This window comes from Haemaphysalis longicornis, unplaced genomic scaffold (genome assembly GCF_048455015.1).
Source record: "Haemaphysalis longicornis isolate Haplotype H1 unplaced genomic scaffold, Haemaphysalis longicornis Haplotype H1 scaffold_13, whole genome shotgun sequence".
Classification (NCBI taxonomy): Eukaryota; Metazoa; Arthropoda; class Arachnida; order Ixodida; family Ixodidae; genus Haemaphysalis; species Haemaphysalis longicornis.
The window spans coordinates 15,544,849-15,563,687 of NW_027526233.1; the positions used below are offsets into that span (position 1 = coordinate 15,544,849).

At 46.8% G+C, this 18,839-nt stretch overlaps 1 protein-coding gene across 1 annotated transcript in view; it reads left to right on the forward strand.

Moving 5' to 3' along the window:
• The window catches only part of Cog6 (conserved oligomeric Golgi complex subunit 6), a 54,565-nt gene that overhangs the window by 8,150 nt on the left and 27,576 nt on the right, over positions 1-18,839 (forward strand). Inside the window, exon 4 of the mRNA XM_077694771.1 lies at positions 12,493-12,751. Coding sequence (XP_077550897.1) covers positions 12,493-12,751 — 259 coding nt within the window. The remainder of the gene's footprint in view (positions 1-12,492; positions 12,752-18,839) is intronic.

Sequence of the window (18,839 nt, forward strand, 5' to 3'; positions counted from 1 at the left end):
GGGCACTTAAAATGTTTCCTTGCCACAGGTGCCACCAAAGTTTAATGAGCTGTAAAATTTGTTCCAAGCAGTGCGTCAAAAAAAAAAACGATTCTCTTATTGCACTCACCAGGGTTCGTAGTATTGGAAAATATAAAGATTACAGTTATGTGACCAGCACTGTTTTGTCTATTGTTCCTCGAAAAATGGCTTATTATCTCTACTAATTATCTTGGGAACTAATTGACTGACTCAAAAAATTGTGGCATATTTGAAATCAGTGGGAAAAAAAGCAGCAAGAGTGGCAAGTTTCAGAGGGCTTGCCGTATTTACTTGCGTAATGAACACACTCGCATAATGAACGCACCCTGAAATTTAGTCTCAAAAACTGGGTTTTTTTTCCCCCGCGTAATAAATGCACCCCCAACTTTTCAATCATGCAGTCCCGCGAATGGCCGTAGTGTGGCTTTCCCGCTCCACTCGCCCCCACTGGTGATGATAGCGCATGGAACCTAGAGCCATCTGTCGGAGTAAAAACGAACAAACACTTCGGCGCGGCGTTGTCGGGCAGCCAATCACAATCACTCTCGCTCAGTCGGCTCAGTGCATCTGGTCTAGCCCTACTTGTTTTCTGGCAGCCATATCCTTTCAGTGAAAGCGTTCTGCTTGTCTTGCGCTTTGCAGTCAGCGATGGGCCGAAATGTAAGTTACAAGGCCGGTTTTAAGTTAAGGGGGGAGGTGGGTCTTTAGACAATTTTTTTTATTTTTAGTGCCACCTAGATGAAAATGGGCATTATTGAGCAGTTTTTTACGCTGATTTCAGATCTGTAATTAGTTTTTTGATAGCTGCAGCAGTTCAGAAAATATTGAGGTTTGAAATCAAATTAGTGTCATACTCGTTACGGGGCTTTATGAAAATTTAGTCTTGCTAAACCAAAAACTAAATGCATGACACCGTTGCTAAAGATCTACTGTAGGGGGTGATGCTATTTTTATTCATTCAGAAGCATTTTACATGTAAGAAAAAGATCATGCAATTACTATGAACATTTTTTTCTAATTAGCAGCCACTGCCATGCCTAAATGTAATTTTCATGGTGGTGCACGAGTAATAAAAATAGCATCACCCCCCAGACCATTTCAGTACGAATAAAATGATACCACTTTTGTCATTTTTGCTCAAATATAACGCAGGAAAAACACCCGTAAGGCTGAGTACGGTGTGCAAAAACATCGAACTGAGAAAAACGCATTTGAAGTTTCAAACGAACGTAGCTTTTGCTGAAATGGATCTACAGCAATACAAATGGCACTGTTTTGTAGCTCTGTGTTTTGTGAGTATGGCCATACTAAATGTGTGACTGCACACTCTCAAAATAATAGTTCACTGGCGACCGAACCGGCACAAAAAACTGTATTTACTATGTTGTGCGTCTGTTTCAGTACACACCAAGCAAAATAGCACTTGAACAGCATGGTAGCAAACACTTGAATAGCCTAATCAAGTGGCTCTTCTATAGACAGCATACATACGCACAATGTTCCAGTCCAAAACGCAAATTTTGCCAAAAAATTGCCATCGCGCTCTACTGAAACTGCCCTACAGCAGACCAGGACTGTAGGCCGAGTCCCTTGCTTGTTTGTGTCGTCTTGCAAGTCGTGTTGTTGTTGAACGGCTGTCCATGTGCTTCCTCTTAGACTTCTCCAGCCTGATGTTGTCTTTTTCGAGGCTGCGGAGCACTGAGCGACCTCCCGGGCTGTATCCTAACTTTTCCGCAATTTCAGCATTGCTCCTCGTGATACCTTGGTTGAAGCGGCTGATAGCTTCAGCCACTGCCCTTTCAACGCTGCGCAATGAGGCGTGCTGCGTTTTTGAAACCTGCTGCCAAATCACAGAGTGCAAGCTTTCACTGGGGTTTTGTGTGATGCCGTCACTGCACCTTTCCAGAAGGGCTGTCTCGCTAAGCCGCGTAAACACGGGCTCCAGTGCCTTGGACACAAAGTCGGGCAAGCTATGGTCGTGCGGCGGCAGCTCCTCATTGTTGGCCACAGCCCTGTTGAACTTGCACCACGACTCGGGGCCTTCAGGGCAGAGTTCATGCCTTGGTGTCTGGTCAGTCGATGACATGTGCTTCAGCGTGGCCATCACAGCCTTCTGCATCCCTGGTACATCATGCTTATGGCTGCGCAAGGCATAACCATAGTAGGAGGCAATCTTCTTGATTTTATCCTGAGTCAGCCTGCCCTTCCCACCAAGTGGCTCACCTTGAGCTTTTTTTTTGTCGCTGAGGGTACGCAAGGCGGCAAACATTCGTTTATGCACATGGTTTATGCAGTCTTTTTTTGCCACCTTGATGTAGCCGTATACTGCATTTGCTGTGAGGGCGTGGTACGTTTTGCTGTCCCCATCTGAAAGCATTGTCGTATATCGAAGCTTGTGCTTCTCGAGTGACCGCTGGAATAATAGAAGGGCTGCTTCCACTTCCATTTGACCAGCCTTACAGTCAACATTTCTTTGGCACACAGGTGCATGCTCAACGAGCCAGGCAGCGTGTCCTTCATCGTTTTCTTTAGGACCCGTGGTGCACCCCAGGCAAAAGTTTGACAGGACAACATGGTCTATTACTAGACCTGTATACATTTCGATGATGCAACCAACACATATGTGTGAAGTGTGCCCGCGGGTCAACCAGGTGCCATCATAGATCACGTCGATGTTCCCGGGTGCGTTGCCCAACTCCGCATACAAGTCCTTGATGCAAGCTACACTAGCACCTTCGCATTCGGTGGCAGTGGCACTGCAGGCTTTTTGCATTGTTTTCATGTGGCCTTGGTAAGTTTTATGGTGAAGACCTCGATGAGAAACATTCATTACGGCAAAAAAGTCCGATAGAGCTGTTGCCCCCTTACCGATGCTGTTGATCGCCTTCATTGCACGAAAGTTGACTTCAAAAGGCCTTATCTTGGCCCCAATGTCACCGGCTGCTACTCTTGGGGACGAAAAACGTTCCTCGCGGAAGTCGCAGTCACTGCACGAGAGCACAAGCTTGGAACACAGGCCATAGTCTTTTTTTCCCCTCGAAAAAGTCATGCTTTTCGCGCCGCACTCGGGGCACACGACAAGCCCAAACAACGAGTTTATCACAGCTATGTCGATGATTGAGAATTCCGTGCCGTTTTCTTTGCCGTCGTCCTCCAGTTCAACGTCCAGTAGCTTGAACTTCCGTTCCGTCGCGCACTGTGATGCCAACGTCTCCTTCAAGTCCGCCGCATTTCTAGCGCGCTCGGCTGTCTCCTCCGCACTGAAGAAAATCGTGTCGACGCGGTCTTGAATATTGCTTGAAGTGCCAGGTGACCCGCTGATGCGATTATTCGAGAAGGTGCTGCAGCTAGGGCCAGGCGAAAGCACCACCGCTGGCACCGCTTCGGCTACATCAGGTAGTCGCGGCAGTGCGCCGTCGTCGGAATGGTCTGCCTCGGTCGCTTCAGGAGATCTTTGCAGCACGATATCATCTTCTTTTCTTCGTTGTGCATTCCATGCACGCCTTCGTTTCTTTCCGTACGCTTGACGCGTCTTCTTTTTCAGCCGAGGGTCTCCGCTCACACCGGCCATAGCGGCAGAGCGAAAAGCAGAACACCACGCGCGCGCAACAACAGCCGCCGCAGCGACCGGCGGAGAGCAAGGAAAAAGAAAAAAAAGAAAATGGCGGCTGGCCTTGGCCGCGCCAGCCAATGGGAAGCGCGAGACGGGGGGCTCGACTTGCGCGCGCGCTCTAGCCAATCGGCGGTCCGGAAGCGACCTTCAGAAAAGGGGCGAGAGCTGTCGTTCTCTTGAGGCGACGCCATATTGAGGGGCCGCAAAATGAGCACAAAGAAATCAGCTTCAAAACAAGGCCAAGATGGCGGCGATCGGCCGGCTGCTTCGCCGTCGGTACGCGCGGGAAGTTTGACCAAATATTCCGTGTTGCGGAGCATTTCGCGACTCCCATGGTGTTTTGAAATGCGATTTTTTCATATTTACCGATTGAATTCAGCGTTGAAATTTTGATGACAGGTAGTTATGGGTGCAAACATTCGAAAAATGCGTTTTTCTCAAAAACGACTTTTTGGCCATTTTTGACCATTCTAAGACCCGCGTCCCCCCTTAAAGACAGTAGACTACGCACTTGAGCATGGGAACCGTGCTGCCGGTAGACATTTCGGAGTCGAAGAAGTCCGCGTGCGATACTGGCGGAAGCAGCACGACAAGCTGCGCGCTACAAATCGGGAGCGGCGTGCCTTTAGGGGTCCGAAGACGGGAAAGTTTCCACGTGTGGAAGAAGAGGTCCTACAATATGTCCGGGACCTACGAAAGGAAGGCTGCGTCGTATCCCATGAAATGATAAGGACGCACGCGCGAGCGTGCGCTAGGAAGCACGGCATCCCTTCCACCGCTTTTATAGCAAGTAATGGATGGACTACGCGGTTCATGCGGCGCAATGGACTGTGTTTGAGGAGGCACACATCGCTCTGTCAGCGCCTACCTCCGTGCTACGAACAAAAGATTGTGGACTTCCACAAGTTTGTGATCCGCCTGAGGCGGGACCGACAGTTTGTCCTGTCGCAAATCGGGAACGCCGACCTGACGCCGGTTAACTTCGACATGCCAATGAGCAGGACAGTCGAGCAAAAAGGGGCACATAGTGTGCTCGTCAAAACGACAGGCGCCGAGAAGCAGCGCTTCACAGTAATGCTGGCCATCACGGCAGACGGCAGGAAGTTGCCACCGTATGCGATATTCAAAAGAAAAACTGTGCCGAAGGTGAACTTTCCGTGCGGGATACATGTACGTGCTCAAGAAAAAGGATGGATGTCGGCCGACCTAATGGTGGACTGGGTCCGTACTGTCTGGGGACGGCGACCTGGCGCCCTGCTGCTTCCGTCTCTCCTCGTGCTGGACAGTTTTCGTGGCCACCTGGGAGAGAACGTGCGCCGGGAACTTCAGGAGCTGCGCACCGAGATCGCCATCATTCCTGGTGGACTCACTTCGGTGCTGCAGCCCCTTGACGTTTCCGTGAACAAGCCCTTTAAGGACAGTGTGCGTCGACTGTACACCGACTGGATGGCCCAAGGAGGGCACACCTTGATGCTGACCGGCAAGATTAAGAGGCCGTCCGTCGAACTCGTGTGCTCCTGGGTCTTGGAGGCTTGGCGCTCGCTGCCAGATGATTTGATCGCCAAAAGTTTCAAGAAAACTGGAATCTCAAATGCAATGGACGGCAGCAAAGACGACCAGTTGTGGGAGTGCCACTCGGAAGTGGCCAGCGACCTGGATGACGGCTCTAGCGACTCGGACGAAGAGTGAATCCCCGAGAAACAAAGACAGTGCAGTGCAATAAAACTCGGCTTGCTTGCTAATTGTGTGCGCCTGTATTTACTGCAAAACGTAGGTTGTCTAATCATTTTTTTTTTGCTTTGCGGCCCTTCTTGATCATACCGAAAAGGTTTTCGGAAAATTACCCCGCGTAATAAACGCACCCCCAACTTTGCTTCCGTTTTGCGGGAAAAAAAAGTGCGTTCGTTACGCGAGTAAATACGGTACTTAAAAATTAAAAGGAGCTGTTTTAAGAGCAGTGTGCCTCCTTAAAGCGCTACTGCACTGAAAATTTCAACCCCTGGAAAAAGTTATTCCCGTATAGCCTGCCTGAAAAGACTGCCAGATTATATGACAGCTGGAATACGTGTGTCAGTGGTGCAAATGACCATCAAACATTGGGAGATTTTGAAAGCGAAACCGAAGAGAGCGTGGCCAGTACGGCCAGGTTGACGGGACATTCCAGCCGGCCCGGTCGGCGAGCGAGCGGCAGCACGCAGCTGGCCGGCCGCGGCAAACTTGCGCACAACGCTCCACCCTCGCCGCATCCCTAGCAGGAGCGCACCCGCGCCAAGCTCGACCGGTTCTCCTGGCTGGCCGTAGGAAAAAGCGCAGGGCCGGCCGCAATGTCACTTCCGCTTCGTGACTGTTTGTGCGATCTGCCAGCAGATGCAGCGTCGCCTGTGACTGAGCTATTTTGAATGCTTATAGCTGATTAACCACGCCTTTCACGGGGCTACCAGTGATGTCCCAGTTAGTTTGCCGGTACATACGTACTGTACGTTCAAAGTGAATTTGGCTGAGGTGAAATTTAAGTGTAGTTCGCCTTTAAGGGTAACAGCTTCTTTTAATTGTTAAGTAAACTCGGAGAAACTTCTCAGTCTGGCTGCTTTTTTCCCCAGTGATTTCAAATATGCCACTGTGTTTCGATTAAGTCACTTACTTCCCAAGATAGCGATAATTAGTCATTTTTGGAGGAACAATCGACAAAACAGTGTTGGCCATAAGACTGTAATCTTTACATTTTGCAATACCACGGACCCTGGTGAGTGCAATGAAACCATCAGTCTTTTGATGCACTGCTTGGAACTAATCTTACAGCTCATTAAACATTGGTGTTTGAAATGGGCATTTGAAGGAAGCCACTGGTGTCACCAATGTTTAATGAGCTGTAAAATTAGTTCCAAGCAGTGCATCAAAAGACTGATGGTTTCATTGCACTCACCAGGGTCCGCTGTATTGCAAAATGTAAAGATTACAGTCTTATGGCCAACACTGTTTTGTCGATTGTTCCTCCAAAAATGACTAATTATCGCTATCTTGGGAAGTACCGTATTTATTCGAATCTAGGCCGGCCCCGATTCTAAGCCGACCCCCGAAAGTCCGAAGGCGCGAAAAAAAAAAAAAACTTACCTCGAATGTAGGCCGAACAAAAAGGCAGGGCCAGCGTTCACAAAAAGAAAACACGTTTATTGAACATGAAGATGCGGTGCTGGAACTCATTCAGTTTCTCTTCAAAATCACCGGGCAACTTCTGGGCGATTGAGGTTCGACGGCGGAGGCTAAAGCCGAAGTGCTTCATGAATTTCTGTAGCCAGCCCCGACTGGCTTTGAAGTGTGCCCGCGATAAGCCTCGTTCCCTTAAAAGCTCCCTTGCTTTTGCCTGGAGCACTTCCGTCATTACTGGAAGGGCAGCTGCTCGCTGCGTCTGAACGAAGTCAGCCAATGCCATCTCCATTTCATGGTGACGGCATTCTCGTGGTCCGGTGATTGCCAACCTCGTTGCGGCGCACGCAAAATCCTCTCCCGTTGCGTCCTCCAACGACGGACATTTTTTTCATCCACCCCGAAGTCCCGCCCGGCTTGAACGTTCGACGACAACTCCGCAGCTAAAACAACTTTTCTTTTAAAAGCGGCACTATAATGGCACCGCTTCTTTTTGCGCTGTCAAAACCACACGCCACACCGCACGCAGGCCACTGTCCCACAGAACAGGGTCCGCACAATTCAAAATGGCGGCCTATGGCCCTTAAGTGGCTACTGGCTCGTCTAGTAATGGCTACAATACTTTCTTTTCTGGGTGGCGCTAGCTGCGCGCCACTTTACTTGGAAATTGGCGCGTATTTCAAAATCCTCGAATCTAAGCCGACCCTGGAGTTTGATATATCAGTATTTCAAAAAAACTATCGGCTTAGATTCGAATAAATACGGTAAGCGACTTAATCGAAACACAGTGGCATATTTGAAATCACTGGGGAAAAAAGCAGCCAGACTGAGAAGTTTCTCAGAGTTTACTTAACAACTAAAAGAAGCTGTTTTAAGAGCAGTGTTTTCCGTTAAAGTGGCCATGACGACAAAATTTCTCCCGTAATGTGACGCTTTGTAATGACATGCCAGCAGTGCCGTGCTGCCGTTGATGTGTGTAAACAGGGTGCGGTCCTCATCGAGCCAGTCTCTGTGTGGGAGCTTTTTGAGCACATGTCTTGCGTCACGAGACGTAGATGCGGAAATAAATTTGATTTTGAATTTGAAGATACGAGCTTACTTCGTTGGAAAGGCTGATTTGTTCGTGTAACAATGATGCCAGTTTTATCACAAATCTCGAACAAATAATGGAGATATTAGGTAAAAAATGAAAAGCAGTGGCAATTCCCAGCCGTGTGCAGGCAGCTCCTATGTGATGTCACAGAATCTTCTTTGTATGATTGGTGGCCGCTTAACTAAACTATCACTAAGGCACTTGACGGTAAGATTGTAGTGGGCCCCTAGTCCCGTTTGATTGTATCACACGCAGGCCAATGTGCAGTTAAGGGCGCACACTTGTCTTGAGGACAGTCTGGTTAATCTTTAACCTATGTTCTTGAGATTCACACATTAGGAGTGTTTTAACATCGTGAGCACAAATGTGCCATCAGTGTTTGTCTATGTGGTGTAAGTTCAGACTTGGTCTACGTGTTGTGTCGTTCCATTTCAGGCAATTTTTTTGTCATCCACGTGCGAGATACTCGAATACTTTTTGTCCCTTTGTGCTCTGGAAAGGCTAGGTTGTGCAACTATACCACAGAAGCAATTTTAGCATTGTTACTACAAACACTATAAACGTATTAAATGTCGGGTCGTCAATTACCAATATTTTCATAAAACGGATGGCATAAAATCTTGTGCTAGCAAAACTAAATTCTATATTTTTTTCGTTTTATTGCGCTTCTCAGTTCGTAAGCTTTTGAATGCAGCAAGAATGATTGATTGATTGATTGTAGGGTTTAACGTGCCGACGCAATGCAGGCGATGAGGCGCGCCGTAGTGGAGGGCTCCGGATTAATTTTGACCACCTGGGGATCTTTAACGTGCGCCGAAATCTCGTACACACGGGCGTTTTTGGTTTTCGCCTCCATCAGAAAAGTGGCCGCCGCGCCCGGGAATCGAACCCGCGACCTCGTGCTCAGCAGCGCCAACGCCTTAGCCAATGAGCCACCGCGGCGGGTAAGCAAGAATGGAGCAAATCTGACCAGTAAATCCCAAGATACTGTACCCAGCAGTTGACCTCGTTGTAAAAAAAAATTGGTTTTGAGAAAACAGGGCACGAAGTTTGGAAATATGGGCAAAAATGGTCATTTAGGCGACTTTAAAGGGGGACAGCTTTGTAAATACTTGTGGTACAGCTATAAAATTTTGCAGGTACATTCTTTGGGACCTGTATACTGCAAATGAAATTGATACAGAAAATTGATTTTTTGGAAAATTTTCAGTCCTCAAGACCAGTGTCCCTCCCCCTTAACACAATGGTATAGCACGAAATTTGCATAATTTTCAATACTTTTTGCATCCCTTCAGTTAAAAGACATCTTTTGCTGCTGGAAAGGAGATAAGTGAGTTTGTGAAGCCTAGTTCTTTCACAGTAAACAAACTTGTATTTTGCCCAAAGCCTTTAAGGGGGCACATGGGTCTTTGATCAAAATCTTTATTTTTGCAGTTATGATGATAAAAATGGTTCTTTGTTCTTATTCTAGATGTGAAATTTGTTTTTGTGTAGAACCACTATATTCAAATTTATTTGGCTTTTTAAAAATATTTGATTTTTTGACCACTTTTGTAAAAAAAAACTTCTGGAGAGATGCAGCTGACGAAGGAGCCAGTGAACTGTGCACTAATCAAGGAGCGCAATAAGACTAACAGTGTCATTCTATTTGGTCTGTGGCAGAAGTTGCGACTAAGTTTGGGCCTGGAAGACAAAAGCGGTATTTCTGGTTGCCACCTTACAGGCCCAAACTTCAAACAATCGCAACTTCTGCCACAGACCAGATAGAATGACACTGTTAGTCTTATTGCGCTCCTTGATTAGTGCACAGTTCACTGGCTCCTTCGTCAGCTGCATCTCTCCAGAAGTTTTTTTTTACAAAAGGGGTCAAAAAATCAAATATTTTTAAAAAGCCAAATAAATTTGAATCTAGTGGTTTTACGCAAAACGAAATTTCATACCTAGAATCAGAACAAAAAACCATTTTTATCATAATAACTGCAAAAATAAAGATTTCGATCAAAGACCCATGTGCCCCCTTAAGCACTGTGCGTTCCCTGCAGCTTACATGCCATTTGAGAGCTAGACAAAAAACAGAAGCCATCCCAACCCGAAGGTATAGTTGCCCAAATGACAACAGCTTGCTCTGGGCTGCGTAGCTCCTGAATGTCCCCCACCACGAAGGATTGGAGAGGCTGTGGTGAGTTTACAAGGAACGCTTTTTATTCTGCTGAAGCGTGATGATGACTAGAAAAAATGGGACATGCAGGGGGGGGACTTTCTTCTCTTCTGAACTACGTTGTCTTCCTTGCTTTGTGATTGTTTTCTTCACCATGCAAAAGGCAATTCAGGGTTACATTCTTGTTTAGAATGAACCAGTGAGTGTGTAAACTATATAATTCCTCACTGCCTGTCATGAGGAGTACTTTGTTGTTGTGTGGACTCAGAGGATCTTGTTAGAAGAGCATTGAAGAAGACCTTGACGAAGAAGGAGATCTTGTTGGATGTTTTTCGTTAGAAGAGCAGAAGGGTAGGGTAAAAAGAATGGTAATGCATTGATGTGCAAAGACCCACAAATAAAAAGTGGCGGACTGGAGTATGCTGTTTACGGCGCAGTTTTCATGATGTAAAGCAACTCACACAATGTTTGTTTAGCGGAGAACCAGGTGCGCACATGCCTGCCACAAAACAGGCCGGCGGTACGTACACGTTTTGAGTGGGTACACAGTTCCATAGTGAACTCAAGTGTGGGTAATCGTGAACTTTAAAAAAAATTTTCTCGCCTCAAACAAAATTTTCTCGAAAAAAATTTTTAAATTAAAAGCTAATGTGCTGATGCGTATAATGAGCCATTTCATTCAACTTTACCTTGAGGGCCCTGACGCTTTTTTTAGGCCTGAAGTTTGACAAAAGCACATTTTTTTTTGCTTTGTAAGCGAATTGCTTTAAAAGTACGCCCTTTACTAGACTTTTAGTGGACACTCAAAGTCCATATGAATGCACGATGGAAATATTACGGCTGAAGCTTTCACGGCGCCTTTGTGAAAAATTCCTGAAAACACGCCATTTTTTGCCTTTTTACTTGGGTAATACAACACCAAAAATCCTTACACAGCTTCAATCATGTTCCCTCATAAAAGAACCAGTCATGGGCGTGTTACCAATAAAAAGTAACAGTGTTACAGTTACTTGAGCCAAAAAAGTAACTCGGTTACAGTTGTGCAATTTTTAATAGCGTCTTGTTACAGTTACCATGAAAAAGTAACGTCATTACTTCTCCGTTACTAGATGAAACTAAGTTATTGATAACGAACCAAGTGATAGACTTAGTGATAGAGATTAGTGATAGTGATAGAAACCAAGTGATAGAGATTTATTATCAACGGGCGGGTAGCAAAAAAAATGCACGTGGTGGAACCAGATGAAGCGAGTGTGCCACGCACTCAAGCCCAACACCAACAACCGTTGTGCATGCCTCATTTTGTTTCGCAAAACGTATTGTAATTTAGGATGACTTCTTTCTCAATGTTGGCATCAAAGAGCTTCCCTCTTTTCGGAGTTTAATTTCCAGTTTCTTTTTTTTTTCCTGTTTCTGATTGTTTAAGGCGAAGGCAAAAATTAGACACCACATCTAAGACCGCCTTCCAAACTTCTTCTGCAGGCAGCATAACCCATGCCTCTTAGCGTCTGCCTCTGGTAAACTGCGAGGGGAGCCATTTTTTCACGTAAAAGATGGAGAGCAAAAGTCCGGAAAAGTATAAAGCGTGGACTGTACGTCGGCCATTAACGAGTGTTGGTATTAAATGCTTTTCTATGAAAAGGAAGTAACTTTAATGGTATTTTCTGCTACTTTCACAGTAAAAAAGTAGCAGTGTTACAGTTACAAGTTGCTCTAATTTAAAAGTAACTAGTTACAGTTACAAGTTTTTCTGGTTAAACTAATATTTGTCATTTTACATAGTTCTCTTTATTTAAAATTTATTATCTCTAACCACATTTTGTGTGCTTGCAGATACTTCAAGGAGTGCTGATGTCACAGAAAAATTTTATTCAACGAAAATACTTCGTGAACACCTCCTGCACGTAATCGGCAACTAGCACAAATTTTTTCTGTGAAATTGGCAATAATCGATTTTTGGGCTGGGACGTTTTGCGTGGAATGACCCGATACGAACGTGCCTTATCATGGGTCTGTAATTGCAATTGAGGAAGCAGGTCATTATGAAGACGATGGTGGTGTCTTGTAGCACACAGGGATATAAACAAACAGATATCTAGACATGCCATAGCATGGAAAAATTCTGCTTGGGGCGAAGCATGCATCAATGTGGTGTATCGTACTAACATACGGAGATACGTACATATGGTGATACTAACATATGGAGATACGTACGTAAACATACAGAGACGTGCATATGGGGATGCTAACATACGGAGATACGGGCATATCGGGATACGGAGATATGGAAGTGCGATAAACAGCATAGGTTCTATTGTAAATGAGGAAGCAGGATAGTGAAGACAGTGGTGTGGTGTGTTTTAATGTGTCTACATACGAACATGCGATAGCGCAGATTGTGTTTTACGGGTGCTGTGACTTTGGAAGCCACCCACTCCTTCCATGTTTCGCAACATGACGCAGTGGTGGTGGCCATGGCGGGGAGGCGGCGCTGGACCACATCCTGGCGGGGCTGTGCTCGCCCCTGCGCTTGCGGCTGGAGCAGCTTGCCGTCGGGGAGAGCAGCCCGCTAGTGCTGTGCCGGCTGCGCTCGGTGGTGCGCTTCTATGCGGCCACCCTGGGCAGCACTGCCCTGGCCGCCTGCCTCGAGGAGGTGGCCGCCCTGGCACACAAGATGTTCCTCAACAGCCTCACCTGCCACTGCACCCGGCTCCTCGACAAGGTGGGACGCTCTCTCTCTCTGCTCTCGTCTCTCCGTCTTTATTTATTTATTTAGAAAATACTGCCGGCCAAGAATGGCCCAGGCAGGAGGGGGGTTGGTACAATACATGAAACATGACCAAAAATTGGCTGCGTATCTGCTCCTTTCGTTGCAAATGCCGTCAAAAGACGATAGTTTTTATCGGCTTTTGCGAAGTAAATGCCTCCCTTCGCTTTTCCGCTCACCTCTCATGTTGTTCCTCTTGCGTCGCGCTCCTCCCAAGGTAAAGACGCCAAAGGCTTGCTTAAATCATTTTAAATTTCCCGCGTTCCACTGCTCCAAACCGGCTGTCTCGATGCGAACGCTGCCGTACGGTGAAAACGCACTTGAATCAAGACCTACTTCAACGTTTATAGAACCGCGTTTCCTTACTCCACGTGCGTTGCAAGCAGAACATGAAACCTATCTAGTGGAACCTTTCGTAACTGTTGCCGGTTGATTTCTTAAAATGGCGCCAGAAGCTATAGTGGCGCGGGCGACAGCAGGCGACGGCGGGGTGAATTTTTTTTCTGCAGTTGATGAAGTATTTAATTTCACAAAAGTCAAGCATGTATGATTTTTTATAAAGGAACACTGCAAATATCACTTCTGTACTAATTTATTGTCCTATATTTGCGTAGCGTCTTGTTCTTCTTCAACAATGTTCACAAGTATGAACATTACACCGGGCTTAGACGGGTAGATTTAGCTGTGACTATATAAGACTATTACGCATGCATTGTTTTACTTTGGCCGGGTGGCTCAATCGAGTCACAGACAGACAGACAGACAGACAGACCAAAATTTCTGGGTTTAAGTTGCCCAAGAAAGACTATCGTCTTTAAAAAAGGAAACAATACAGAGGAGGCACAAACTAACAGGCACATATGCAACGAATTATGGTACAAGATCTGAGTCAAACTTCACAAAAACTTTCGATACACCGTAACACGTTTCCAGATTCAAAAATGTGATGTGGTAGTTCGTTCCATTCTGTTATTGTGCGAGGCAAGAAAGAGTATTTGAAATTGTTAGTTCGAGCAAAGATAGGAGTGAAGTTTTGGGAATGATAGCGTCTTGTTGGACGCGAAGATAACGGAGCAAGAATGTTTGATAGGTCTACACATTTTTTGCTGGATAGATAGAAAAGAAATTTTAGTCTTGCTGCTTTCCGGCGATGTTCTAAGGTTTGAATTTTGTTATCACTCATTAGTTCAGTTGGGGAATCTGACTGGCGAAAGCGGTTGAAAATGAAACGGATGGCTAATCTTTGGATTTTCTCTAGATTGTTAATTCTTTTTTAGTATGCGGATCCCATACCTCACATGCATATTCTAAACCCAACCTGATTATTGTATTGTACGCGAGCAGTTTAGTACTGGGAGGAGAACTTTTGAGTTTATGCCTTCGCATGCCTAATTTCCTTTCGACTTTCGACGTGGATTACCGTTTCATACTAATATATACTAGAGGGAAATCTGGCGCCACTGTCTAGGGGAGTCGCGCTTCAGCGAGCGTGCCGTCATGTACCCGGCAGGTACGTTCCACTTGTCCTTGGCATGGCTCGTGAACAAGCTCAAACGTTGGCTATGGCTGCAAAAAAGCAACAGTATTACCGTAGATGATTCATGAAATTAGTTTTTTTATTATAAAATTGAACCTCCAAAATGTCAGTAGTTTTTTAAAAGCTTAATGTACGATGAACAAAAAAAATGTTACTTTTTTTGTTGATTTTGGCTTCGAGACAAAAAAGAAGCTGATGGCTAGCTAAGCCAAGCAGGCGAGGAACGTCGCTAGCAGCAATGGCGCCGCCCACGGCGGCCTGCGACTGCAGCGACAGGTTTCCCTCTAGTATATATTAGTATGAAACTCTATGGATTGCCCAGATAGGCAAACTGGCTGGAGTTTACACTGCAGCTTCGATCTTGGCCGCTGTGGCTGTTTTTAAAACGGAGGTGAAATGCGAAAACACCTGTGTGTCAAGGTTTGGCCGCACGTTAAAGATTTTTAGGGCGTTGAAGTAAATCCAGAGCCCTCATTACGGCGTGCCTCTAACCCACGTGTAGCTTTGGTGCGTTAAATCGATCAATTAGCTGCCCACAGTCAGCGCTCTACCTTACGTGCACCTATTTCACGTGCGTGCCACCGAGTTCGTGTGTCACGAGGCTAATTCGTGTCCCATTCTGCCAGGTTCAGCACACTTGGTTGCTGTGCCCAGGATCTGGGCTCGAATCTTAAATGAAGCCAGATGCGTTTCTATTTGTCTATTTTCTCTTTTCAGCGGCAAGTATGGTCACATTCAATGCAAAAAATTTTTTTTGGTGTGACATCTAGAGCTTCTTTAAGACGAAATATGGCCATTGAAACTCTCTTATCTACGGTTTGAATGTGATCAGATATGGCACAAGTACAGCTGACTATGACACAGTCAAAAGAGGAATCAGTTTGTAGCCATCCTGTATAGTTTTTAAAAATGAATGCATCGTAATAATTACTTGATCCCTTAATAAAAGTACAAATAGCAAGTTGGGCTCAGATGAAAGTTCGACTGACTCGAAGCCCTCTCAGCGTTGATTCGGTGGCGAAAGATACTGTAATTGCCAAGAAATTGCCAATTTGAAAATGTATTTCATTCCTCACGCCATTTCATGACGTTTCACATGACGTCAACGGTTGCCGAAAGCGAGTGAGGCAGCGGTGTGGTCTAACAGGTAGGGATGGGCGAATATTCGGTATTGTCGAATATTCGATCGAATAGCTCTCTATTCGTTATTCGCTTCGATCTGAATGCAGGTATTCGATATTTTCGAATTATTCGATGCTTTCGAATAGGCAGCTAAAAGCCAAGCTTTTCGGTCAAGCTTTCCGAGAGTTACCCCAGGCTTGGCTCAAGACCCACCAACGCGGACATTTCTATTATCAGTGCCGGCACTGCCGAGTTGCTGCCTTGCCTAGAGGTTCGACGAAGCTCTCGGCCGCCAGCACACTTTAGGTTAAAAAAAAAGGCGGCACTGAAACGACACCGCTCCGAACATAGCGGCACCAAGCCAGCAGACTTGTACAGGCCGCCATTTTGAATAGGCATGCCACCATTTTGAATAGGCTCGCTCAGTGCGGCAGTACGCCGCACTAAGCGAGCCTATTCAAAATGGCGGCCAGCCACTTGCGCTTTGCTTGGCTACGGCCGCGGATACTAGTGGCTACAATAGAGAGTTTTAGCATAGCGTGCTCCGTCCGCTAACGCTACGGCGGCGGGTAGCGGGGCGCGACTGGGGAGAGCAAATTTGTCACGGTGGGGTGGATTAGTTCCGCGCGGCCTGCCTTCGCCATGCCCGCTCTTTCCCTCCGCTGAGGGGCAACCTCCTCGCACTCCCCGCGCGCGCATGCGCAGTCCGGTCCCGCTACCCGCTAACCTTAGCGTAGCGTATGGGAGCCGCTATGCTAAAACTCTCTAATACTTTTTTTTAGCGGAGCTTCTAGGCGGCGCTTAACTCTGCGAGTTTCTAGGCGGCGCTTAAACTTGTGAATGAGCAGCCGGCGGAAACTGCTGCACCAGAGCATGTGGCGCAACAGGCATTTCTTCATGAAAACTTGTGAATACAGCAAAGGAAAGCTGTGTGTAAGATTTTGCAATAAATGTTCAACTGGTAATAGTTTTACACAATGCTGTGCCTACGTGAGTTCTAATTATTAGAAAAAACTGTGTACATTAGTCAGGTCACAAGTTGCTCATTTGTCTTTGTGATTTGCAATACAGTTAAACCTCGATGTAACGAAGTCGGTAAAATTCGTAATTTACTTCGTTACATTGAAATTTCGCTACATTGAAATTCGCGGTTTTAATGAAGTGTTCATCCCGTGAAGCATTTCCTGCAAAAGAAAACGTAGCGCGCATACACGGCTGGCGCACTCTTTCTGTTTCTATCGAAGCTTAATCGTCTATGCGGGCATCAGAGTGAACCGCATGGAGCGTTTTCTCCCCGCAAAAGCACGCCCCGCAAGCCACAGGCGCGCTGACGCAGCCGCGGAGACAACCCGCGCGATGTGAGTAGCTCCAGCGACCGCTTCCGCTCGCTGAAACACAACTCGAGTGGCAAACGAGAGGGGCATGCAAGAATAAAAGCGGATAACGTGGGCGAAATTTTCACTTTGTAAAGCGTCATACGCGCCGCTTACGAAAGCGCCCATCAAATATCTTCGGCATGCCCGAGCACTTCGAAGCTCCCGCCGTAGGGTGCGCGCCTCCCCATTGGCGAAACTGGTCAGGCTCCTCCCACTGCCGCGTGCAGCGCGAGTCACTTCCTGGCGCAGAAGCCGCCGCCGGCGCAAAATCGCGGACGCGGGTCCGAAAAAAACGCGCGCACAAATGCTTGCTGCAGCGATGAAACCCAACAAGCCTGAGCGAACGAAGGGCAAAATGGCGGCGGCGGCGGCCCCGCAAGAGGCGATTAGGCTTACCACCGCGGAGGATGTTTGATGGGCGCTTTCGTAAGCGGCGCGCATGACGTTTTACCAGTTTTACTGTGAAAATTTCGCCAACGTTATCCGCTTTTTTTTTTTCTCGCGTGCCCCTCTCATTTGCCCCTCGAGTTGCGTTTCAGCGAGCGGTTGGAAGCGGTCGCTGTAGCTACTCGCATCGCGCGGGTTGTTTCCGCGGCTGCGTCAGCGCGCCTGTGGCTTGCGGGACGCGTTTTGAGTTTTTGCGGGGAGAAAACGCTTCGTGCGGTTCACGCTGATGTCCGCGTAGGCCCGCGTAGGCGATTAAGCTCCGACAGAAAGAGAAACAGTGCGCCAGGCGTGTATGCACGCCACGCAGTTTGTAGGCAAGGGGCTCGCTGCATCCGCGGCATTGGCCGGCCTGTGTTGCCGTTCGCGTTTTATTGAGACCCATTTCGGAGCTTGCGTCTCCCAAAATATACCTCTACAACTTAAATTTCGTGCCTAGTTCTCCATGAAACTTCGTTACATTGAAATTCCCGCAAACGGGACTTCGTTACACAGAGGGTGAAAATACATGGTGTGCATACACTTGAAGTTACGAAAAATTCCGTGGTTCGTTACATCGAGGTTTTCGTTACATTGAAGTTCGTTACATCGAGGTTTAACTGTATGTACTATTCGAACTATTCGATTCGAAATTATTCGACCAATTCACTATTCGCTTCGAATTCGCTTCGAACCTCAAAATCTATATTCGCCCATCCCTACTAACATGAAAATTAAAACCTACCTTGTGAACCATCGCTGCTGCAGGGTCAACTGGTCGTGCACTCGGCGCATACCGCAAAACAAGTTGTCAACCCTACACTCCCGTTATCTGCCACTCCCTGTGCGTCACTCTTAGGGCGGGTTGGGACGTGAGATGGTGGTTAAACAATGTGAATGGGCTGAGCAGCCTTTTCCTTCACCTACAAAACGTCTAGCGGACAGCGCAACCACAGCACAAACGGCGACACGGGCGATCTTGTGATGTGCATTCACGTTATGGATAGTTGGGTTTGTTTGCTTCGATGCACTCGACATAGCAGTGTTGGGCCATCTGTTAGTTTTAATTAACTTGTAACAGCATGCAATGCTAAATTTGTGCGGCCTGTTACGTTGGCACTGCGGCGTGAGTTTCAGTGGAACGTTTCGTCAGTTTTCTGTCGTGATATGGTAGCGCTTACTGCGGCATCTGTTGAATGTCTTGCCCAGTGAGTTGCCTATTAGCCCATCTACCACTGCAGTCGTATCCCGTTACAACAAAATTGACGGGACGTGCGAAAAATTTTGTTGAAGCGAAAATGCATTGAGGTGAAATCTGCCCCAACACACCGCGGAAGGGCAAGAAAAACAGCCCCATATATTATCTGCATCATTGACCACATAATGCAATCTTTAGAAAAGGATACACATCGTGTTTATTTGGCTTACAAACGTACCAATGGTTATCTGTTTTTTACCTGCACGCAAAGAGCGCTTCACAGAAGCGGGGGTGAAGAAATGCAGGTGCAAAGTGTATTTCTGTACAACAAGGTGCGTCCACTGAGCTGATTACTTGCAGATAGCTGCTAGGCCGTCGGAAGCCCTC